Source organism: Chiloscyllium punctatum, chromosome 29, assembly GCF_047496795.1.
Source record: "Chiloscyllium punctatum isolate Juve2018m chromosome 29, sChiPun1.3, whole genome shotgun sequence".
NCBI lineage: Eukaryota > Metazoa > Chordata > Chondrichthyes > Orectolobiformes > Hemiscylliidae > Chiloscyllium > Chiloscyllium punctatum.
Window position 1 is genome coordinate 75,017,800 of NC_092767.1, and position 24,884 is coordinate 75,042,683.

The 24,884-nt window shown below is 40.9% G+C and overlaps 2 protein-coding genes across 3 annotated transcripts in view; one reads left to right on the forward strand and one right to left on the reverse strand.

Moving 5' to 3' along the window:
• Positions 1-11,878, reverse strand: part of sirt2 (sirtuin 2 (silent mating type information regulation 2, homolog) 2 (S. cerevisiae)) — a 106,706-nt gene extending 94,828 nt beyond the window's left edge. The window contains exon 1 of the mRNA XM_072549460.1: positions 11,486-11,878. Coding sequence (XP_072405561.1) covers positions 11,486-11,822 — 337 coding nt within the window. The 5' untranslated portion in view covers positions 11,823-11,878. The remainder of the gene's footprint in view (positions 1-11,485) is intronic.
• On the forward strand, positions 11,061-21,494 carry h3f3c (H3 histone, family 3C). 2 transcript variants are annotated; one of them, XM_072549466.1, is made up of 4 exons: positions 11,061-11,191; positions 16,265-16,417; positions 19,322-19,475; positions 20,791-21,494. In XM_072549466.1, exons 2-4 carry the CDS (start codon positions 16,290-16,292, stop codon positions 20,917-20,919), a joined length of 411 nt encoding a protein of 136 aa, XP_072405567.1. In that variant the 5' UTR covers positions 11,061-11,191; positions 16,265-16,289; the 3' UTR covers positions 20,920-21,494. The 2 variants fall into 2 exon arrangements, with proteins under 2 accessions (XP_072405567.1, XP_072405568.1); XM_072549467.1 differs by lacking the exon at positions 11,061-11,191 and adding an exon at positions 11,254-11,414.
• Positions 21,495-24,884: the final 3,390 nt, after the last annotated feature.

Sequence of the window (24,884 nt, forward strand, 5' to 3'; positions counted from 1 at the left end):
TGTAAGCATAGGCCACCTCACAGTAGAGTCATAGAGATGTACAGCATGGAAACAGACCCTTTAGTCCAATCTGTCCATGCCGACCAGATATCCCAACCCAATCTAGTCTCACCTGCCAGCACCCGGCTTATATCCCTCCAAACCCTTCCTATTCATATACCCATCCAAATGCCTCTTAAGTGCTGCAATTGTACCAGCCTCCACCTCATCCTCTGGCAGCTCATTCCATACACATATCACTTTCTGCATGAAAAGGTTGCCCCTTAGGTCTCTTTTATATCTTTCCCCTCTCACCCTCTAGTTCTGGACTCCCCGATCCTAGAGAAAAGACTTTGTCTATTTATCCTATCCATGTCCCTCATAATTTTGTAAACCTCTATAAGGTTGCTCCTCAGCCTCCGATGCTCCAGGGAAAACAGATCCAACCTGTTCAGCCTCTCCCTATAGCTCAAATCCTCCAACCCTTGCAATACCCTTGTAAATCTTTTCTGAACCCTTTCAAGTTTCACAACATCTTTCCGATAGGAAGGAGACTAGAACCAATGTCCTGTACAGCCGCAACATGACCTCCTAACTCCTGTACTCAATACTCTCACCAATAAAGGAAAGCATATCAAACACCTTTTTCACTCCACTTTCAAGGAGTTATGAACCTGCACTCCAAGGTCTCTTTGTACAGCAACACTCCCTAAGACCTTACCATTAAGTGTATAAGTCCTGCTAAGATTCGCTTTCCCAAAATGCAGCACCTCACATTTATCTGAATTAAACTCCATCTGCCACTTCTCAGCCCATTGGCCCATCTGGTCAAGATCCTGTTGTAATCTGAGGTTACCCTCTTTGCTGTCCACTACACCTCCAATTTTGGTGTCATCTGCAAACTTACTAACTGTACCTCTTATGTTCACATCCAAATCATTTATGTAAATGACAAAAAGTAGAGGACCCAGCACCGATCCTTGCGGCACTCCACTGGTCACAGGCCTCCAGTCTGAAAAACAACCCTCCACCACCACCCTCTGTCTTCTACCTTTGAGCCAGTTCTGTATCTAAATTCCATGAGATCTAACCTTGCTAATCAGTCTCCCATGGGGAACCTTGTCGAACGCCTTACTGAAGTCCATATAGATCACATATACTGCTCCGCCCTCATCAATATTCTTTGTTACTTCTTCAAAAAACTCAATCAAGTTTGTGAGACATGATTCCCCACGCACAAAGCCATGTTGACTATCCCTAATCAGTCCTTGCCTTTCCAAATACATGTACATCCTGTCCCTCAGGATTCCCTCCAACAACTTGCCCACCACGGAGGTCGAGCTCACTGGTCTATAGTTCCCTGGCTTGTCTTTACTGCCCTTCTTAAACAGTGCCAATTTGCCAATCTCCAGTCTTCCAGCAGCTCACCTGTGACTTTCAATTTTTCTATTATCCATTGCCTCAAATCTCTTCACTTCTATCAATATTTTGTTGTACGTACTGTGCAAATAATGCAAAGAACTAAGTATCTTACACTTGCCCTGCTCTTTAAGCTTATATTCTGCCTCTTTTTTTTCCCCCAACATACAATTCACTCAATATTTACATGGTGATATAACTTTAGGGTTCACCTTTTAAAGTTTTGGATCTGGGTGGGTTGCTGTTTGGAGTGTCGGTGTGGACTTGTTGGGCCGAACAGCCTGTTTCCACACTAAGTAATCTAATCTAATCAATCTGTTTGAATGTGCTATGACACATTCTGCGGCCATCATATCCTCAGGTGGAACTTGAACCCAGACTTTCTGGCTTAGATGTAGGTACATGACCACTGTGCCATGTCACAGTGCCCTCGAGTTTCAATTTATGTTGCTGTCAATGCATTGTCTTAATTTATCTTTGCCAATCTTTATTTTCCTCTTCACCTTCTTAACCACAGTATTTTGAGCTGGTTCCTCAACAAAGTCTTCATCTGACCTGCATTGCTTTCCCTAAATTTTTTGTTTCATCATGATCTCTCCTTCACTCAAAGAGCTCTGACTATTGCTCATTATCACCTTTTTGAAATGTACCTAGATTTGATCTAACGTATCTCTTTGTTGAAGATTATCTATTGATCCATCGGTTTTTCCTGTCAACCTCTGCAGTTTACCCTGGCTAGACCCCTTCTCATCACATTGCAATGAGCTCTCTTTGCATTTAAACATTTAGATTTTAGCAAGGAACAGACAACAATGTCTGTTGCATTCATCCATTAACTATTCTGATTGACGTTGAACCAATGTTACTGTTTTCTGAACTCAGTAATTCAACTATTTCTCTATTTAGCAGCCTTTTTAACTTAGAAATTATTAAATTTTAATAATAATGACTAATTTATATTTAAAAAGGATGATATTAGGATTTAGATGGTGTTCTGCCTTCTGAACTGAAGTTCTAGATTTCAATTCCATACCATGGACATTTGAAGCATCCAAATTGGTAATTATCCTTCTACGTGACAGGCACGTGGTAAGAGTGAGAGAAGCTTCTAGTTGATGTGCAATGGGCCCCATCTGGCTTCAAGGTGAAACAATGTAAACAAATGGCAGCACAGTGGCTAGCGCTGCTGCCTCGCAGTGCCAGGGACCTGGGTCGGATTCCAGCCTTGGGTGACTGTCTTTGTGGAGTTTGGACATTCACCCTGTGTCTGCGTGGATTTCCTCTGGATGCTCCGGTTTCCTCCCACAATCCAAAGATATGCAGGGTAGGTGAATTGGCCATGCTGACTTGCCCTTGTGTTCAGGGATGTATAGGTTAGGTGCATTGGTCAGGGGTAAACATTGAATAATAGTGTAGGGTCTGGGTGGGTTACTCTTCGGAGGGTGAGTGTGGACTTGTTGGGCAAAGGACCTTTTTCCACACTGTAGGGATTCAATGATTAAAGTGCTTCGACAACCTGGTTGTTGAAAACTTTCCGAGTCAAAGCCAACATTGTAAAAGGTTCGAAATAATATAATCCAATTGATATGAAAACAAACCTATCAAATTAAAGTAAATTTTACCTGTTACAAATTATGTACTCTAGTTTACTGACCTATCAATATAGGATAACAGGAAAACTACATGCTCTCTATCTAGTGACTTGCAGGCCCAAGTACCACTGCAGAATACAGCAGTGAATTGACCCTACCCCCTCCGCTCTTCAATCATGCACAACTTGAAATTATTAATGGCCAACTTGGCCAGACCTACGCAGCGAGCAGGAAATTTACCTTGACGCCATATCACAATACACCCAGGAGAACAAAACCTTTAATGCTGTGACAACAATAACACAACAGAGGAAAAGCTAATCTCCTAAAAATGACAATGGAAACAGTGCAACATTTGATTCAGACACAAATGTTGCCTCATAATTGGACTAATGAACTCTCGCACAAATCTGTAAACAGTTGAGATTCTAAGTATGTCAGGAGTATTTCTGTACAATCTGAAACTTTTGTGAATGCAACAAATTTCTTTATAAATTCTGATTAGGTGATTTTTTTTGGTTCATTCTTGCCTATCCGCAAAGATACTGAACCATCCCTACAAGAAATATTAATATAGTCGAAGAAACTGGACAACATTATCTACAGCACTGATTCAAACTGGCCAATGCCACTGTTTTTGCTCTACATCAGCCTTTCTCTCACATATGTTCTTCTACTTTTATCAGTTTGTGGGAAATAGATGAAGGTGTGAATCAAAAACACAGATTTTGAAAAGGATTTGGCAGGTAGGAAGAATGCTGATGACAAATGTTAGCAAACTGGACGTAAGGACCCTAAGCTAATATTAGAAAACCAGATACCATTGTCTGGAACACTCAAATGAAAGAGCTTGTGGAGGTAGGGCAGTAAAGACCATGGAAGGTTTCAAACTATAATGACTTCATTTAAAAAAAACAATACATCAGATGGTAGGAAGGCAGCAGAGATGTGAGAAAATATGCAATAAAATTTAATTGTAGGGTCAAATGTAGTTTTCAGTGGAGGTAACGTTATGGTAATTGTGACAATGCCGTCTCTTTAAAGTGGTTATTTTGTCCTTAAACAACAGGCTGTAAGGCAGAGATGTTGAGCTGTCTCTAAGAAAGTAAACAATTAATGAGGCCTTTGGGTTTTGTTTTAAAAGTTGGAACAATAGACGCAACTGAGAATGGCCAGCTCTTACAAACCATCTTTCTAGTTTTCTTTTTTAGTTTTAATCAGAAGCCTTTGGGTTCTCGACACAGTTGGAAGCTTCAGTGAATGTCTCCTAGTTGCTACTTTTCTCTGAATTTTCTTGATGGTTTTTTTCCTCCTGGATTGGGGATTTGCATGTGAAAACCTATGTCTGAATGTACCTTTTTCCAAAGGGGAGTGTTTATGGGATATATTGGAACATCATAGTAGGTACTATATCTATTATTCAGTTCAGTTTTCCAACAGTTACTTTAAATTCCTCTTTCTTTTGTTTGTATTTTAACAATATCACTTAAATAAATTGCGTTTTGCTTAGCATCGAGTAGTTTGATCATTCACACTGCAACTCAAACATAGCACTTCATTTCTATCTTTAAAATAATAGAAAGTTAGGGTCTAGGCTACTTTCTTCAAATATATTGGGGGGTCTGGTCTGGTCAATAACAGTAAAACAGCAAAGATCTTGAAAGGGACAACAGAGTCTACTTTTAGAAGACAATGAGTAATCCTTATGAGAATGATAATGATGGCAAGATCAGTGAGAACTGAGGGAGGTAGCTTGCATGATCTGAATTTGGATGATCAAATCATACAGCAGATTTGCAAATTGTATGCTGCAGTCATGGTGAATACCAGAAGTGGAAGATTGGGTTATATGGCTGTCTAATTTGAAACCGAAGAAACCATTCAGAAAATTCATTAAGGCAACAAAGCAGTTGGCAGTCAAGGAGAGGAAGTAGAATATGTGAGTGGGAGGAAACTGATCTGGCAAGATCTGTGGGTATTATATTTGGGCAGGAAGCAGATAAGGGATCAGAAGTATTTTTTCAATTATGAACTCACAAGGGTAGTTACACAATAATGAAGTCAAACATTTACATGGGTAGATGTGTATAAAATAGTGCACTCACTATTGACTCAACTAAAGTCAAACTCTGCCTGGATGTTTTCTCCCTGCTTTGCACAGGTATATCTTTGTGTCCTTTTAAACCAAACCCTCTTCAGACATCCTTTTTGAGCATAATCAATTTGGCTCCCTGTGGTGATTGATGGGTTTCATTCTCACCAGCTCTTCCCCATGAGATTCAGCAACAACAGCCCTTTTCTTGTTCTTGGCTCGGCAGCACTTTTTATGAATTAAACATTTTAGTTTCAGTGACGAGTCTACAAATCCATCTTTTCCTATGCCCATGTGTTAAAGTTCATACTGACTTTTTCAGGGCTCCTGAAATAGAGCCATAAAGATTTGGTCACATAGAGAACAACTTCATACCATTCCTAGGCCGTTGTTTTGTCTTACATTAAAATAGAGTTTAAAACTTAACCCTTTTAAAAACTTTCCAAATCAGTGTGTTTCTTTAATTTTCTTGCCCACACCTGGTTTTTTAATTACTCCACAATTAATGACAACCCACAAAGGATGGATTGCCTAGAACACATTGCCAGAGGTGGTGGAAGGAAACACAATAGCAACATTTAAAAAGCACCTGGACAAATACATGAATACGAGGGGAATAGAGGAATACAGATCCTGTAAGTGAAGACAGTTTTTAGTATGGAAGGGCAAAACGTTGGCGCAGGCTCGGAGGGCCGAGTGTTTTTTGTTTCCAACTTTATGGCCTAGGCTCTGGTCTTCCCTGTTTAAATTTTTCTGCTGCCAATGACAATCTTCTACTTTGGAGGTGCTACACAAATGTGGGTTGATGTTATTACAATAAAGCTTCCAGCATTGAGCAGTGGTAAATAGCTGCACCCATCAGGCTGTAACTGTGCTAAAGCAGCACCACATGCTAGACAGTTGCTGAATACTTGGTTCAGCTTGTGTCACATTTCCTCTTAATAGTATTTTCATGTAGGGTTAGCTAAAGTGCAACAAAATCTCCAATGTTCCAGGACCTGTTAAGTTTGACCGGTTATCAATTAGTAACAGGATAGCAGCTACAACATCAACAAGAACAGTCACATTGCACTGTATGTACTTTAATCTTAATTATAGAGATAGGTTTGCCACCTTTAAGAAAGGATATGCTCGTCCACGTCAGGGCAATTAAGTGTCAGTCATGTTGGTGTGGGACTTAAGTCACATGTAGACTGGCTAAGGATAGCAGGTTTTCTTCCTGAAAGAACTTTAATGATTCAGTTGGGTTTTTAACAATAATCTGAAAAACTTCATGGTTGCTTTTTGCTGGTAGATGTTTGAATTCCAGATCTCTATAAATTTCACAGTGAGGACTTGAACTAAATTCAGAGAATGAGAGTTAAGTCTGTTACTTTTAAGATTTAGATGTTAGAGTTTATTTCACTCCTATTCAGCTGTGATCTTGCCTTCTTCAGCATCTTTTATCATCAGTGGCTTTATAAATGGCCCAAAATAATTAAATCTGGCAGGCAGAAAGAGCAGAAGAAACTCTTGAACCATATGGTGGGGAAAATGTAGATAGTCTCCCGTCACTTTGGGAGGAGGGGGGAGGGTTTGTTGGACAGTGAGTATGGGTCAGAATTATGGCAATGGGGGGGAGGAGGGGGGAGGGTTTGTTGGACAGTGAGTATGGATCAGAATTATGGCAACGGGGGGGGGGTAATCTTACCAAATGGGTTGATTTGACACCTGTCTTTACGATAGGATCTGCTTTTGGGTACAAAACTGAAACACCAGCAACAATGGTGCCAGACGATCAAGACATAATTCATGCCTACGCCTCAATCTAATTAATCCTCAATTTCGAAGTTCAAAATTGGAATTACAAGCACAAATGTGTACAGAAAATATATCTAAAAGCTGGTGCGCAATAAATCAATGTTTGAACTTTTCATTTTTGTTTCAAGGGACAATTTAGAGTATAAACATTAACACATCTACATATTAAAAACATTACATACTTTGTCAGCATTTTCATAAAAACTTATCAATGCTTTTAATGATTTATGCATGTAATTGCCACTCCAGCAGAAGCACAGAAACAGACCCTTTGGTCCAACCTGTCTATGCTGACAAGATATCCCAACTCAATCTAGTCCCACCTGCCAGCACCCAGCCCATATTCCTCCAAACCCTTTCTATTCATACACATTTAAAATGCATCTGAATGAGTAATTGTACCAGCTTCCATTACTTCCTCCGGCAGTTCATTCCATACACTCACTATCCCTTGCTTGAAAAATGTTTCCCCTAAGGTCCCTTTATAAATCTTTCCCTTCTCACCCTAAACCTATGCCTTCTAGTTCTGGACTCCACTGCTCCTTTTGGGGGGGGGGGGGGGGGGGGAATTCTTGTCTATTTACCCTATCGATGCCCCCTCCCCTTGTTCATTACCTTAGTTTCACCCAAAAGCATGATAGGTTTTCAGCCCACATATGCAACACTACAGGAAAATACTAATAATTTTAAAATTGCCAATTAATTTCAGACTTTTAACTGGAATGATTCAATTAACCATTATAAAATAATTGCGTTTCTCAACAAAACTGAATTTCAAAACACAATTCTGTGCTTTTGAGTTAAGGGAACTCTTGTTACAGGTATGTTTAGTTTTGTAGTTCTTCCTACTTAGAGCGTAGTGTCCCAGTTTGCAATTGAGTTAAATGCTAGCAAACATGTTCTTCAAAGGATCTGAAAATTTTATTCAAAATCAACATTCCAAATGTAAATTTATGGATCCTCAGAACTTCTGGAAAGCTATAGAAAATATTTGATTCAATTCTAGGTTTAATTAGATAACAAACTTTTGGAAAATGCCAAATGCCTTTGAGTTTGGGCAAACTTTATAACATGCATAACATTTTATCTTGAAAGATCACAGAATGAAATGGCATCAGGGATGGGATAGATGACTGAGGAAAATCATACTGGACTGAAGTGTAGAAAAATACTGACTCCACAGTGAAGAGTCTTATTGAAAGGCTAATTTTTCTTGTTGTTACCTGGGTTTCAGTTTCACCATAGTAGATGGCAAAATCAGAATTCAATAAAAATTTTGAAAAGAAGTTGGTCCCATCTGGATCACCCTACCCCTTAAAGAGGGAGATCTGTCATTCTTACAAGGTCTTGCTTACATGTGACTCCAGGCCCATAACAATGCAGTTGGCTCTGGTCTGCCCTTTGGGATGTGCAACAGATGCTGGCCTAGCAAATGAAGCCCATATCCCATGGATGTATGGAAAGAAAGGTTGATCACACGAGATGATAAATCATTGGATGAAAACAGGAATTAAAAATGAAAGAAGTGTTGCCTCATGAGATGATCATCCTTTGCAAGGAAAATTGAGGTGAGGAATGCACCCAAAAAACCCAAACAAACACTGGGTGAGTCAAACATACTAAGTAATAGAGGAGAAATTGGTTGACTTAAGAGACGAAGATTCCATTTAGTTTAAGGGAGGAGAAAAGTGTGAAAGGAAGGAAGGAAAGAAAACAAAGTGTAACTCTCAAAAAGTCCCAACAAAAACAGCAGATAAGTAAATAATTAATAAGGAGAAATGGAACAAATTGTGGGGTGGTGAAAATACCGGAGTTAAGAATGAAGGCTTCCAAACAGATAGTTGAGCAAATAAATTAAGATCAGAAAGAATATATTGCTTGACTTTTGAGGTAAAGGTTAATTGCAAGGAAAAGCAACAAGGAATAATCCCCACATGGCAAAATAAATGAAAAGTTGGACAAAAAAAAACTTTAATGAGGAGGAATTGGATAAATTATGGAGTTGATGGAAAAAAGGGGTGAAATAAATATTTGCATGAAAATTGAAACATTGGCTCACGGAAATATGATGGAAAATGAGAAATTGGTTGCAGTATGAAGTGATGAAAAAAATGGAAGGGGGATTAAAAACCCACCATCACCCATCCATGAAAGAAACGGGCCAATTTATTAAGATCAAAAACAAAAGTTGACTGGATTATGGGGAATGAAAGAAAAGGGATTAAAGCAATAAGGTAAGTAAAATATGATGAAATAGGAAATGTTATTTGGAACTTAAGAGTGAGAGAATGCAAGATATCCCAATCCATCAAAAGAATAAAGAGGAGAAACCCACTGGACTGTAGGGTGATGAAAAAGAAGAACAGAGTTAAACACAATGATGAACTCCACACACGAAAAGAATGAAACATTTAGCCCAGGGAAATATGATGAAAGAGGAGAAACTGGTTGCAGTGTAAGGTGAAAGAACGCAACACTTACATCATCCCTCCCCCACTCCACAGAAAAAAAAAGTTGGACCTAGTGTAGTATGACGTAAAATTAGTTAGAATGAGAGGTGAAAGAACACCAAGACCTCCACCATCCACATACAAAAAAAAAGACAAAGTTAGGCCTTGGGAAATGCAATGAAAGAGAAGATGTTTGGAGCTCTAAACAAAAAAGTAGCTGCCAAAGGACTATCAGATCATAGGGATGTTCTCTCTTTAGAGAGGAAGATGACATGGTAGTTTTACATCAGGATCACCATATCTCAGGTGAGGGGAGAGGCTGAGAAGCAGAATCTTTCATGGCAATCTCAGCTGTTGTGGGAATTAAACCCATGCTGCTGGCATCACAAACTAGATGTCCAGCCAACTGAGCTCACTGACCCCAGTAGCGGTTGAAATGTGGGGTGGCTAAAAAAGATGAAAGAGTCAATAATGAAAACTTGGCCAAATGAAAATTACGAGAGAAATGGGTTGGAGTATGCTATTATGAAAAAATGCAACACCATCATTCCTAAAAATGAAACATTGGCCCAAATAAAACATAAAAAAGGAGAAACTGGTTGGACTCTGGCATGATGAAAAAATGCAAGACCTCCAGGCCTGAAAATTAGAAAGTTGGGGCAAATGAAAAGTTATCATAGAAATCAAACGAACCATGGAATGAAGAAAAAAATTGGGAGGGTAAAACAAAAAGAACCGCATCCCAATAAAATGAAAATTTGGGCTCAGAAACATAGGAAAAGGGAGAAATTGGTTGGAGCATGGAACAACTAAAAAAAACCTCTGACTGACCCCAAGAAATGAAAACTTGGGACAACTGAAAAATTATGACGGGAGAAATTGATTGGAGTAGGGAATGATTTTTAAAAAAGGCTGCCCCATTCAAAAAATTTTAAATTGTGCCACAGAAATAAACAGGAGCAGACACTTTGATTGAACCAGTCCATGCCAAACTAAACTAGTCCCACCTGCCTGTTCCTGGCCTATATCCCTCCCAAACCTTACCTATTCACAAACGTATGCAAATGTCTTTTAAACATTGTACAGGTAGTTGCACCCATATCCATCATCTCTTCAAAACACTCATTGCATACATAAAATGTAAAAAAAATTGTTTTTAAAAATCTCCTCACATGCCCCCTAGTCTTTCAAATAGGAAAAATAAATTGATTGGATGATGGGGTGACAGAAACATGGATAGACTAAAACAACAGGACGTCCCACAAAAATAAAAGAAAGTTGGGCCAAGTGATCAAAAAGGGAGAGAAAACAGCTGCTTCGCATGGGTGAAGCAGCATACAAAAAGGCCAAAAAATCCAAAATGGAGAGAAACTGTTTAAAAACCAAGAGATCCACAAACCCTGTAAAACAGAAACAAAAGCTGCTGAAAAAGCTCAGCTAGTCTGGCAGTATCTGCAAAGATAAATCAACTCTTCACGTTTTGGGTCAGGTTCAGATGAAGTGAGTTGCTTTGCATTGGGTGAAGCAGCATGACGTGGCTGGAGGCGAGAGAGGAAAGAAAAGACCAAAATAAAACGAAACACTCGATCAGATCCCCAAAAAAAAACATAAGAAAGGAGGGCGAGTGGTAAAGGTTGGGCAAAGTTGGCCAAGTTTAGGGCCTCTTGTCTACTGGTGGCCTGTCCTGGGCGCGCGGTGCACTATGGGCCGGTCACCCCCCCCCGCCCCCCTTCACCCACCAACCTCCCCACGGCCGCCATTTTCTCAGCCCCACAGACCGGCGGCCCTTTTGTCTCGGTCAGACCCGGACTCGGCTTCTCCTTCCGTGGGAAAAAAAAATCAAAGGAAAAACAAAAGAGGTGCGCTTTCCCTTTTTTTTTTAAAAAAAAAAGTTATAAAAAAAAATATCCTCTCCCTTCCCCACCTTTTAAAAAAAACAGTGTGTGTATTTGAACCGCCGCGGGCCCATCGTCCTCCTCCGGGCCCCGGGGGTGCTGTAGTGTTGAGGTGGAGAGAAACCCCCCCCCCTCTTTCCTTACCTTCTGTCACCCGCCGGACTTTTTAACGAGGGTTTGTTTTTCGGTAAATATTTTTTTTTTGACGGGAGGGCTGTGTCCGTTAACGAAATTTTTACAGAGAAAAAAAAAACTTACGGCATAGTTGTCGACGGGAAACCGTCGAGAACGTTCGAGAAGGGAAGGGTGTGGGGAGACGCCTCAGCGCCCGATCGCGAGTCGAGATTAAATATTTTTTTTTAAAATATCCCACTGAAGGAATTAAACTAAATAATAAAAAGGTTCTCTTCGGTTGAGGGGGGGGGGGATAAAAAACTTCTGTAGCTCTCTTCAGGAAGAGTAAAGACCTTTCTTTTCGGTCTCTGAGAGGAATTGGTCGAGAGTTTGTCATTTTTTTTTTCTGCTTTTGTTTTTTTTTCTCTCTCTCTCTCTCTCCGCTCCCGCCGCATTCGGCTCTTCCCCCTTTTTCTGCCATCGCTTCGCCTTCATGTTTCGCGCAGCCGCCCAACCGACCCCGGGCTTTTAAAAAAAAACCGCCCGCCCATCCCGGCAGACAATTGGTGGCTGTTCCGTAACGCCGGTCGCCGCGCCCATTGGACAGCCCTCGCTGTCCGTTACCCAGACCCCGGCACGTGCTCCCCAGCCTCTTCCTCGGTCGCCGCGCTTATTGGCTCGAGGCCGCCGTCCATCAGCCGCCGCGGGTTCGCCCCTTGTTTGCTGGACGAATCCAACCGCAGCGGCAGTACCGCCCCGCCTCCTCGGCGGCCGCGTTGATTGGCCCGCGTCAGCAATGTCTATCATGCGCCTTCTGCCAACCCTGGTTACTCACCTGCTGTCGACGGGGCGCAATTGGTTGCTGTGTGAATGCGCACCTCACCGCTCTGCATCATGGTTATTGTAGTCCTTTTCTGTCCTCGCTGTAGTGGCAAGGGACATTCTGTGTCGGTCGCCATGCACTCTGACCCTTGTAGTTCTATTTTGCGTCTGTTGGCATATTGATTACCTTACAATGAACTACATTACTCAGCATCGTCTTTGAATGATGCGGATCTGTTGTCATAAGAACAGATGCAGACAAGACTGGGAAAACGTATAATGAACATTATCAATTGATCAGTGAATGTATAATTAGATTAGATTCCCTACAGTGTGACAATACACAATAGGTGCAGGAGGAGGCCATTCTGCCCTTCGAGCCTGCACCACCATTCAATGTGATCATGGCTGATCATCCTTAATTAGTATCCTGTTCCTGCCTTATCTCCATAACCCTTGATTCCACAATCCTTGAGAGCTCTATCCAACTCTTTCTTAAATGAATCCAGAGACTGGGCGTCCACTGCCCTCTGGGGCAGAGCATTCCACACAGCCACTCTGGGTGAAGAAGTTTCTCCTCATCTCTGTCCTAAATGGCCTACCCCATATTTTTAAGCTGTGTCCTCTGGTTTGGCACTCACCCATCAGCGGAAACATGTTTCCTGCATCCAGAGTGTCCAATCCTTTAATAATCTTATATAACAGTCCTTCGGCCCAACAAGTCCACACCGACCCCCCTGAAGAGTAACCCACCCAGACCCATTTCCCTTTGACTAATGCACCTAAACACTATGGGCAATTTAGCATGGCCAGTTCACCTGACCTGCACATCTTTGGACTGTGGGAGGAAACCCACGCATGCACAGGGAGAATGTGCAAACTCCACACGGTTAAAAATCACACAACACCAGGTTATAGTCCAATAGGTTTAATTGGAAGCACACTAACTTTCGGAGCGATGCTCCTTCATCAGATGGTAGTGGGTGATGAAGGAGCGACGCTCTGAAAGCTAGTGTGCTTCCAATTAAACCTGTTGGACTATAACCTGGTGTTGTGTGATTTTTAACTTTGTACACCCGAGTCCAACACCGGCATCTCCAAATCAAAACTCCACATAGACAGCTACTCGAGGTTGGATTCAGACCTGGGTCCCTGGTGCTGTGAGGCAGCAGCATTGACCACTGAGCCACCATGCCACCCATAGAAGTGCTGGCAAATGGGTCTGGATTAGTTGAGGATATCTGAATGAGTTGGACCAAAGGGTCTGTTTTCGTGCTGTTCATCTCTAGTGACTCTATGATTTCTTTCAACTTTGCAGTTTGCAAAGTGAAAATAATGCAGTGTTTGGTCGCTGTTACAAATATGTCTTTGTATCTCAACTGCTTTGTGAGCATAATACAATGGAAGTTCCTGTTGGTCAGGATCAAGTTGGTCAAGTTTTCCTGATGGAAGTTTGAAAGTGAAACAAACAAAAACATAAATTGCTGAAGGAACTTGTAAGGTTTGGCAGCATCTGTGAAGAATGAAATAAAATTAATGTATTAAATCCAGTGACCCTTCTAGTCTCGAAATGTTAACTCTGTTTCCATCTCAGCAAATGCTGCTAGTCTTGCTGCATGCCTCCAGCAATTTATGTTTTTATTTGTTTTAGATCTCCAGCATCTGCAGTTCTTTGTTTTGTATTAGATTTGAAAGTATTGTGGGAGAGGATGTTTCTTTAGTCGCAGATCAACTTTGCAAATGCTAGGTTTGGCAAGGAGGCAATAATTGCAACTTTGAAGTTTCTTTTTAAGAAACTTATTTGGAGGATTTGCACATAACCCATTTAATTGTGAGAGATTTCATTCCTTTTTCCCTTCCATCAAGAGGATTCTCCAATGTATATGGGTCATGAACTCTTTTAAAAAAAAATCAGCAGAAGAATTTCATACCTTTTCAGATGATGGCCCAATTTTCTTTTGAGAGCAACAACTGAAATTTGTCTCATCTACATTCTTTGCTACCGCATTCCAGATCTTAATCATTTGGCCATGAAAAAAATTTCTTTATACTACCTTTGTCATATCTTTTACCATTTGCCTTCATTTATTGTTCTTTGCTTCTCGATCCTTCATCCAAGTGAAACAGTTTCTCCCCATCTATTCTGTTCTGACCCCTCTCAGTTCTCAACATCCCTGTCAGTTCTTTAGAAGAGATGAGAGGTGATTTTTCTCTCTCTGGAGGTTCTGAGACTGGAACTTTGCCTCAGAAGGCGATAGAGGCAGGAACATTAAATATTGTTAAGCTAGGAAATAGATTTTTGTTAGCCTTGGGAATAAAAGGTCATCGGTGGTAGATGGGAATGTGGATTTTGAAACACAAACAAATCAGCCTAGATCTTATCGAGTGAAGGAATGGGCTCAAGGGGCAAGGTAGCCTGCTCCTAATTTGTATATAAATATGTAGGTGTTCAGCGGAGCGCCTATTTACAGCAGAATATGGTGGATCCATCTTGTCAGCCACATAGTCTGCCGCCTTCTTATTCATCTGGCACTAGCATCAGAAGCATAATTGCTCTGGATCACTTTGGTGCAAGAACTGCATCCCCTTTGAAAGTCCTGCAGTCTCTTATACAGGCCATTTGTTCCTATTATTAATCTATTTGCTAAAGACAGTTTAACAGAAGTAACCTATTTTTGGAAGGCCTGCTTTGTTTAATCACTGACCTGTATCTTGTTCTGTAATGTTGAATTTCCTTACATAGTTGTTTGCAGATATTTAGAGATATAATTGTTTATCAATTTCCTGTATTTTGCATTGCTGGGCATTCCTCTGCAAGCCATCCAGAATCTTGTTGATGTAATTGGTTACTGCTTAAATAATGCATTAGTTTTAAAATACTTATCCTTATCTTTACATTCCTTTATGACTTTGCTCCTCCTTTTGCCTGTAGCATTTGGCTTCAGATATCCTTGATGCTCTACTTCTGGCCTTTTTGAACTCCATCACTGGTGGTAGTGCCTTCAGTCCCTAGATTCCAAACTCTGGAATTTTCCCTACCCATCTCCTCCTCTTTTGCTTCCTTCCTCTTTTAAGACATTCCTTAAAACCTCCCTCTTTCACCTGTCCCACATCTCTTCATGTACCAAATTTTGCCTTGCAGTGCTCTTCTGCAGCTCCTTGGAGAGTTTCATTATGTTAAAGGTACTATATAAATACAAGTTATTTGTGAGTTGAAGCTTTACGTATATTTATATGTGTTATGCATGAATATGACAGAACAAGTTAGTCACTTAAGAGTTGTAAAAACGACCACAGTGAGAAAATCCCCTCTTTTTTTAAAGATTAGATTACTTACAGTGTGGCAACAGGCCCATTCGGCCCAACAAATCCACACCGACCCATATACCTACATTTACCCCTTCACCTAACACTACGGGCAATTTAGCATGACCAGTTCACCTAACGTGCACATTTTTGGACTGTGGGAGGAAACCAGAGCAATCTCACACAGACACAGGGAGATTGTGCAAACTCCACACATAGTCGCCTGAGGTGGGAATTGAACCCGGGTCTCTGGTGCTGTGAGGCAGCAGAGCTAACCACTGTGCCACCTGTCTTTCAGTTTTGCATAAATAGTTATAGTTGCTAGCAATTTGCCCTTTTTTTTGTTTTAGAGTTGGATTAGAGTCATAATTGCAAAGTAGCAAAGCTGACAAAACAATTCCAAACCACCTCTCCCCAGCGTGCAGAATTTAACTGCACAAATCTTGTGCAACTTAGCATCAGCGGGAGGACTGTATTTATATTTGTGATGAGCAGACTCCACCTAGTGGCAACATCAAGAATTGTTAAATCTGAGTTGATTGGCATGAAGGAGATGCTGGGATTCAAACTTGCTATTTTCCATTTTATTTTCCAAGAGAATTGTTCATAACACGAAACTTTACATCTTGAGCTTTTATTGTGGGCCAGCTCCATTTCAAGTACCTTGTATTTTTGTCAATTCCTCACTAACTCTGCCATTGTTTCCCAGTGCAAAGTTTATATGATCTTGCAGCGATTCAGAAGTTTCTCATTTACTGACTATGTTGAATTTTTCTCCCTTTGCTTTTTGCACAGCACCTTGGCTTGAAAATTCATTGCAATGGCTCGTACTAAGCAGACAGCTCGTAAATCGACTGGAGGCAAGGCCCCACGCAAGCAACTTGCAACTAAGGCAGCCCGCAAGAGTGCGCCATCCACTGGTGGAGTGAAGAAACCCCATCGTTACAGGCAGGTTTCATAATTGTGGCATTGTCCAAGTTCTGCTGTGTTCATTTTGAAAGGAGGGTCATAGTGTGAGGATAAGGTAAAAACAATGACTGCAGATGCTGAAAACCAAATACTGGATTAGTGGTGCTGGAAGAGCACAGCAGTTCAGGCAGCATCCAACGAGCAGTGAAATCGACATTTCGGGCAAAAGCTGATGAAGGGCTTTTGCCCGAAACGTCGATTTCACTGCTCGTTGGATGCTGCCTGAACTGCTGTCCTCTTCCAGCACCACTAATCCAGTATATAGTGTGAGGATATTCCACTGTTCACTGCACTGTTTCACCTGCTTTTTATTCTGTTTTGGAGACTGACACCCTATTATTATAGAGGATAACACACAGAGGTACCTGTAAAATATCAGTTATGTATTTGACTTTCATTGAACCTGCACCTTTATTAAACAAGGTGAGTGGATGAGAGGAAAGTTAGGCAGGCAGATGGACTTAGATGTTGATCTCCAGAAAATGGCTTGCAAATGAATCTCACTGAAAGCTGTTCCTGATTGATGGGCTGCAGTGTTACTATACAAGTTGAGTTTTGAAGGGGTCATTGGGTTTGGACCAGTCTTAGAACATTTAGATACCGAGGGAAGGATTGTCCCTAGGTTGACCTAGTGAAGGCCTATTGAACCATTCAAACAGATCAAGACTGATTGTCTACCTCAATGCTATTTCCCCCACTACCCCCATCTATCTTGATGTCTTTAGGACCCAGAACAAGTTCAATGATTGAGCTACCACAACCCCTGGGTCAAGAGTTCCAAAGACAGAATATGGTGTCAACAGCACTGAATTGGTCCTAAATACAATGAATGCTATCGATCTTACTGGGAGAGATCTTGCAAAAATGGTGTTAATGTTAGGGCAGACTTGCACTGGAGGCATTAGGAGGCACTTATGCAGTAAATCAGTCTGTGCTGATGGACCTACTTATTTAACAACATGGCTTTACCAATAATGGCAAGTCACGTCAGCTCCAGAGCAAGGATGATTCACACAGGACATTTGAATCTGATTTTAACAAAAAGAAAATCCCATGCCGTCTTTTTGGTATTAATAGAAATATCCTACTGTGATTTAACATTGCTGGAGCATAACTGAGAGGTTCCCATATTGCCACATGTATAAATAGCGGCATTCATAGTCCTGAGAGTCTGTTTGGTTTTCATATTTGCACCATTCAGTTCCACTGTCTATAAAATACAAGTGAGGAAAGTGGAATATTCCCTAATTATCTCATTGCATGCACTTCCAACAACTCGAAACTCAACAAGTTCAAGAAGCCCATTTGATTGGCATCCCTTCAGTTTGTGCCATCTGCAGTTTATGCCATCTGCAAGATGTTAATTCACTAGCCTCCTCTGATAGTCTCATTCAAATTTGCAATCCCAATCATGTAGAAGGAACGACAGGAGGATGTAAATACCACCACCTGCAAGTCCTTCTTCAAATCACATGTCATCCTGATTTGGAAATATATTGCTGTTCATTGAGTGTCACTGGGTCAAAATCCTGGAACTTTCTGACAGCACTATTTACATATGAACAGGTCTTGACTTTAGTATTGCCTCATCCAGAGTCATGTACCAGAGTGCCAGTATTTCTGACTTAGAAATCACACATACCAGGTTATACATTGAAAAATACCTTGATTGTTTGTTGTATAATTTCAGTTACATCACACTGTAAACTTTTGCTATAAATTCTGTGTCTTACAATTGTGTCCTCCACAACTATCTGATGAAGGAGCAGCGCTCCGAAAGTTAGTGCTTCCAATTAAATCTGTTGGACTATAACCTGGTGTTGTGTGATTTTTAACTTTGTGTACCCCAGTCCAACACCGGCATCTCCAGATCAGTATCTCTGACATTCACTCTTTTTTTTATGACAGCCAGGGCTCCCTGATTGGACCAGATTAACAGCCCCAATCAGCGAACTCATTTTCAATAATGTCCAGTTGCCTCACCTCATTACAATCACTACACGTATGAGGGTGGGTAGCTTCTCCCTCCAACTCTATTTTGATTTAATCTCTGCCCTCCCCTTCACTGTTTACTCACACAGCACTGCCCTTTGATGTGAAGGGCTTGTCACTGGCCACTCGGGTGTTTCCTTTCTTCCTGGTGGTGGAAATTTGAATAAAGATTTGTGCACGTTGTATCTTTCACTGTGTCTCACACCCGCACACACACATAACTTGGGGCTGTGGGAAAAAATAAGCACTACTGCAGTTAGGCGGTAGTGTGGGAGAAAATAAAAAATATTTTAAAAAAACAGGAGTGTCTAAAACAATGAGGGTGGGTAGAAGCAGAGGTGATCAGTAATTTAGAAGTAAACTGGATATGGGCAAGTGACGAGAGTAAAGTTGCAGGCTACGGATTTGGCAGGGGGATTAGAAATGACTCGACTGTAAGAACCAGAATGGTCTCAATAAACTGAATGGCCCTTGTGCTGTTATGACGCTAAAATGGCAGTATTTGAAAGTAAACAAGCTCCGACCATCACTGCTGCCACCGCCGCCACCGCCACCACCACAGTTACCCTTATTTGGGCCTTCAATAGGCCACGTTACTTACCTCCAGCCTGATATATGGCACTGTTTCATGAGATCCCCAGCAACACTGTTGGGCCCAGAGAGTTGCCAAGCAATCAGACAGCCAGCAACTCATTCAGGCAGGACTTAATGCTCAGATGGGTGTGGAAGGCCTGCAGGATTTGACGTGGGGAGTATGTTCCCCATTGACCATTTTGAAGGCAAGGTTTATCTGAAAAGTTCTGTCCTTTTGTTTTAAATGGTTGCAAGACCCACTATTGTAGATTTTTAATAAAAACTAGATGTAACTAATATTTCTTTTTCCTTTACTAGACCTGGTACTGTAGCTTTGCGTGAAATCAGGCGATATCAGAAGTCCACAGAGTTGCTGATTAGAAAGCTGCCTTTCCAGCGTCTTGTGCGCGAGATCGCACAGGACTTCAAAACTGATCTGAGGTTCCAGAGTGCTGCCATTGGGGCTCTGCAGGTAAGCACCTGCTACTGAGGCTCTACGGGTAAGCATTTGCTCTTGGGCTCTGCAGGTAAGCACTCCTACTACCAGTGCTCTGCAGGTGAGCACTCCTGCTACTTGAGCTGTGCAGATAAAGCACTCTTGTTATCAGTGTTTTGCAGGTATGCATTTCAATGCTGTGCAGGTAAGCACCTGCTGCTGGGACTCTGCAAGTAAGCACACCTTGGTTCAGAATAAGATTAGTGATGAAGAGGCTGAAGTGCTGAAATGCTCCAGGGCCTCTGAGTCCTCTGCTGTTGGGTGAGGATTGTGTTGTTAAGAGGACGACACATGAAGGACAAATGGCATAGATTCACTTAGGATGAAGCCTAATAACGCAAGGCAAAGGAATGGAAAACTGCTAATGAGAGGAGTGATGAAGCCTTCATGACCTCCCTGCTCTTGTATTTGGCATAAACCATTTGGGTTAAATGGCCAGTTTCTGTGCTGCTGTATCTGTATAGCGTGGCTGGTTGCTTGCTTTCTGATACATCAGAAGTGTACAGCGAACTTTCAGTCGTAGAGTTACACAGATACACAGCATGGAAGGAAGCCTTTCATCCACATGTCTTTGAAAATAACCAAACACCTATCTATTTCAGTCTCCTTTTCCAGCACATGATCCATAGCTTTCTATGCAATGGCACTTCAAATGATCATCTAAATACTTCTTAAACGTTGTGAGGGGTCCCACCTCTACACCTTTTCAGGTAGTGAGTTCCAGATATCCATCACACACTGGATGATGTTTTCTGTTAAATCCACTCTAATCCCTCTCCTATACCTTAAATATATGCCTGCTGGTTGATGCCTCTATGGGGAGAAGTTTCTTCAGATGCATCTCATGAATTTGTACGCCTCAATCAGGTCCCCCTTCAGCATTCTGTGCTCGAAAGAAAACATTCCCAGCCTACCCAGTCTCTTATTTAAATCACTCCATCCTGGTGAATCTCCTCTGCACCCTCTTTAGTGCAATCATATCTTTCCTATACCATGCTGCACATTGTACTCCAGCTGTAGCCTAACTAATATCATATGCAGCTCTATCATAACTTCCCTGATTTTGTATTCAATGTACTGATTAATAAAGACAAGCACCTCACAACAACCTTGTCCATCTGTCCTGTTGCCTTCACAGATCTATGATCAGGCATACCAACGTCCCTCAGATCCACTGGACCCTAGGGTCCTACCATTCATTTTGTACTCTTGCCTTGTTAGTCCACCCAAAATTAACCTGAGATAAGCCCATAAGAGTGATCCAGTGACTGTTTTCCTCCCTATTTTGCAGGAGGCCAGTGAAGCATACCTGGTTGGTCTGTTTGAAGACACCAATCTGTGTGCTATCCATGCCAAACGTGTTACCATCATGCCGAAGGACATACAACTGGCACGCCGTATTCGAGGGGAACGTGCTTAAAAGCAAAAGAGAAAAAAAGAGAAAAATCATGTTTTGCCATGGGTCCTCTGTATTATTAGCAAAAGGCTATCATTTTTTTCTTATTCTTATTCACAGTAGGCTGCAACATCGAGCATATAATCTTAATTGTTTCAAAAAGAGGTTTTAGGTCTTCTGTATTTGTAAGTCCGGGGGATAAAAAAGAAATCTTTGTTGTGATGTTAACTAACTTTCCGTGGTGTTTTTTGTAAAATTTGTTTCTTTTTCATACCAGCAAACATTTTAAAATAAAGGGGAGAATTTATACAATACATGGTTTTGTAACAAAACCTAATTTACAGTACAATACTCTGAGCAGGAAACACTCGGACCTGCTTCTATCAAGCAATCTGTAAGATATGCATTCAGATCACAATGCATTTTATTTTTGTGCGTTTTTTTTCACTTATGTTTGATAATTCTGCATTCTAGGGGTAGGCATGATATGTTTTTTTTTCTATTGCAACCTTAAATGTCACAAGATGTTTGATTCTGATCTTTGTAATTTCAAAATTTTCCCATGAAAAGTAATATTAAATAGATATGAAAAAAAAGTATATCTTAAATTTGGCTGGTCATTAATTGATGGGAGCTGGCTATTGCTTATGGCTTAAACTGTGTCTCACCTGATGTTTCTCTTTTGAGGATAAGTGTTGTGCATTTTGTGAGGAAATGGCCTTAATTAAGGTCATACAGAGATCAATTTGTCACTTCTGCAGATAAGCACTCCTACTACCAACAGCTGACATTTATATAACATTTATTCAACTTGATGAGATGTCCCAAGGTTCTTTATGAGCCACATAAGGAGATATTAGGCCAGATGACAAAAGTGGTAGATTTTAAGTGTCTTAAAGGAGGAAAGTGAAGTGGAAAGGTTTAGGGAATTACAGAGCTTGGGACTTAGGCAGCTTAAGGCCACCCAATGGTGGAACAGTTATAACAGGGAATGCAAAAGAGGCCAAAATTAGGAGAATGCAGATATAAATCATAGATCTGTACAGCATGGAAATAGGCCCTTTGGTCCAACTCATCCATGTCGGCTAGATATCCTGAATTAATCTCGGTCCCATTTGCCAGCATCTGGCCCATATTTCTCTAAACCCTTCTTATTCATATACCCGTCCAGATACCTTTTAAATGATGTAACTGTACCAGCCTCCACCACATCCACCTACAGCTCATTCCATACAAGCACCATCCTCTGCATGAAAAAGATGCCCCTTAGGTCCCTTTTAAATCTTTCACCTCTCACCTTAAACCTATGCCCTCTAGTTTTGGACTCCCTATTGTTACGACACGGGGTAAGCACCTCCTGTTAATTTAAACCTGTAGACAGAAATGATTTAACCCGTGCTGTCATCTGTTAAAGAGGAGGAGAACTATCCCAAAGTCACTATTTAAAGCAAAAATTAATAACTTTAATTATTTAAAGTCTAACAGAGAATATTTAACTAACAATTATTTGCCACTCATTTATCTAAACCTATCTTGTACCTTCCCCTCTACAATACTGGTCTGATAAAATCCCCAATTAGGATTTACAGAAAAAATTCAAATTTCAAAACCAGCTAGCTGTCGAATCTTCTCCTGGTGTCTTTCTGTGTAAATTTGTTCTCCAGGTTGGTGTTGATCTTTTCTCCTGCGCAAACTCCTTCTCCAGACAGTTACTTCTTAGAGAATTCTTACGAGTAGCCTACATCTGTTGGTCTTTTGGCTGTTCTCCCCCAAATGTTCAATTTTTCCTAGATTTATACCCCAAAGCATTGGATTGTTTCATTGGTTTTAATATTGCCAAAATACCAAAGTCAAACTTGATTGAGTTTAGTATCTTGAGGCATAATTTAAATTGATTGGCTGAATCTGAATTTTCTTTTGTCTCTTAGCAACCCAGGTACTGCTAGCTGCTGGACCAAATGTTATATTGTAAATTCTCCAGAAATCTGTATGCTTGCTAAGTCCTTCAACTTTCTTAAAGGTACAATATCCCTTACACCTCCATATCACCACCCTGGGAAAAAGACCATGGCTATTCACCTTATGCATGCGTCTTATCATCTTATAAACCTTTGTAAGGTCACCTCTCAGCCTCCGACACTCCAGAGAAAACAGCCCCAGCATATTCAGCCTCTCCGTGTAGCTCAATCCCTCCAATCCCAACAACATCCTTGTAAATCTTTTCTGAAGCTTTTCAAGTTTTAACAACATTTTTCCTATAGCAGGGATACCAGAATTGAACACAGTATTCCAAAAGTGACCCAACCAATGTCCTGTACAGGATATCCCAACTTTTGTACTGAATGCACTGATCAATAAAGGCAAGCATGCCAAACATCTTCACAACCTTGTCTAACTGCGACTCCACTTTCAAGGAACTATGAACCTGCACCCCAAGGTCTCTTTGTTCAGCAATACCCCCCAGGATCCTATCATTAAGCATTTAAGTCCTGTCCTTGTTTACCTTATCAAAATGCAACACCTCACATTTATCTGAAGGAAACTCATCTGCCACTTATTGGCCCATTAGTCCATCAGATCAAGGTCCCATTGTTCTCTGAGATAATCTTCACTGTCCACTACATACCTATATTGGTGATACCTGTCAATGTACTAACCATTCCTCCTAGATTCACAACCAAATCATTTATATAAATGACAAAAAGCATTGATTCTTGCGACACACAGCTGGTCATAGACCTCCAATCCGAAAAACCCTCCACCACCACCCTCTGTTTCCTGTCTTCAAGTCAATTTTGTATCCAAATGGCTAACTCTCCCTGGACCTCATATGAGCTAATCTTGCTAACCAGTCCATCATATTGAATGCCTTGCTGAAGTCAATATAGACAATGTCTATCATTCTGCCTTCATCAATCTTTATTGTCACTTTTTCAAATGCATTGTTCCTGGCATTGTCTCTGCAGCCCAAGATTCTGTGGTTTGGGTTTCTTTGAGGTGTCTGCTTCTTGTTATGGGAGTCTGAAGAAAATGGTATAAACAGAGTTCATAACATGTATCCCTAGTTTCTAGCCACAATGCTGATTTTTCTCAGAGTTACCATGCCGTGGTGCACTCATCTTAACGCTGAACTTAACCACTGCAATACTGAGAGAGGGCTGCATTATCAAAAGTGACATTTTTTCAGAATGTAACCTTGAGCCATCAGCTCCCTCATTTAGACATATCACAGATGCTGTTAGAACTATTTGGTGTCTCCAGCACTTTATTTTTTTAGTTTTAGATTTCTAGCAACTGCAGTTCTTTGTTTGATTTCATGGCATTATAGCGAAGAAGTGTAGAGAATTCTCCCCAGAGTCCTGGCCAGTATTTATTCCTCAACTAATACCACAGAAAAGGCCTCCTTGATCATCATCATGCTGCTTTGTGTGTTAGCTTGGTGGGTGCAAATTAGATGCCTTTGGGCAGCAAATTCTAGAACAATTTTTATATAAGAGAACTACAGAGGAACCTCGATTAGATGAGTGTCGATTATTCGAATTGTGGATTATCCAAAGAAGATTTCAAGGTACTGCAAAAATGTTACATCAAAGAGGTAAGTGTATTCAGATTACCTGTACTGAAAAACATGTGAAAACCTTGGCAAAAACAAAGAAACACCAGCAGCTCAAGCATCAGCGACTGGATATTTTTTAGGTAAGAGTTAGTTACACAGCCCTTCGCAGTGTTTTACAATATTTCCATCACTTAACTGGGCCGTTGATGAAAAATATGGCCGAGAACATAAACACATGTGCGAGGTGGTGCTTCTGCCTTTCTATCACGAGACTGAGTTCCTGGAAACTGACAATGCTCTTGCAATTGTAGAAGCTGTTCAGGAACCTTGTTTAATGCTGGGATTTCATATACAACACAGTATTTCTGTGACAGTAAAGGCTTAATCTTTCTCAGTTTAACATGTAATTTGCAGAATGCAAAGATTAATTTGT

Bases quoted from the DNA above. Each gene is read 5' to 3' on its own strand.
- h3f3c (XM_072549466.1), top strand. From the start codon at position 16,290: ATGGCTCGTACTAAGCAGACAGCTCGTAAATCGACTGGAGGCAAGGCC. The intron at 16,418-19,321 runs GCAGGTTTCATA...TTCCTTTACTAG, and splicing joins AAGAAACCCCATCGTTACAG to ACCTGGTACTGTAGCTTTGC. The intron at 19,476-20,790 runs GTAAGCACCTGC...CCTATTTTGCAG, and splicing joins CTGCCATTGGGGCTCTGCAG to GAGGCCAGTGAAGCATACCT.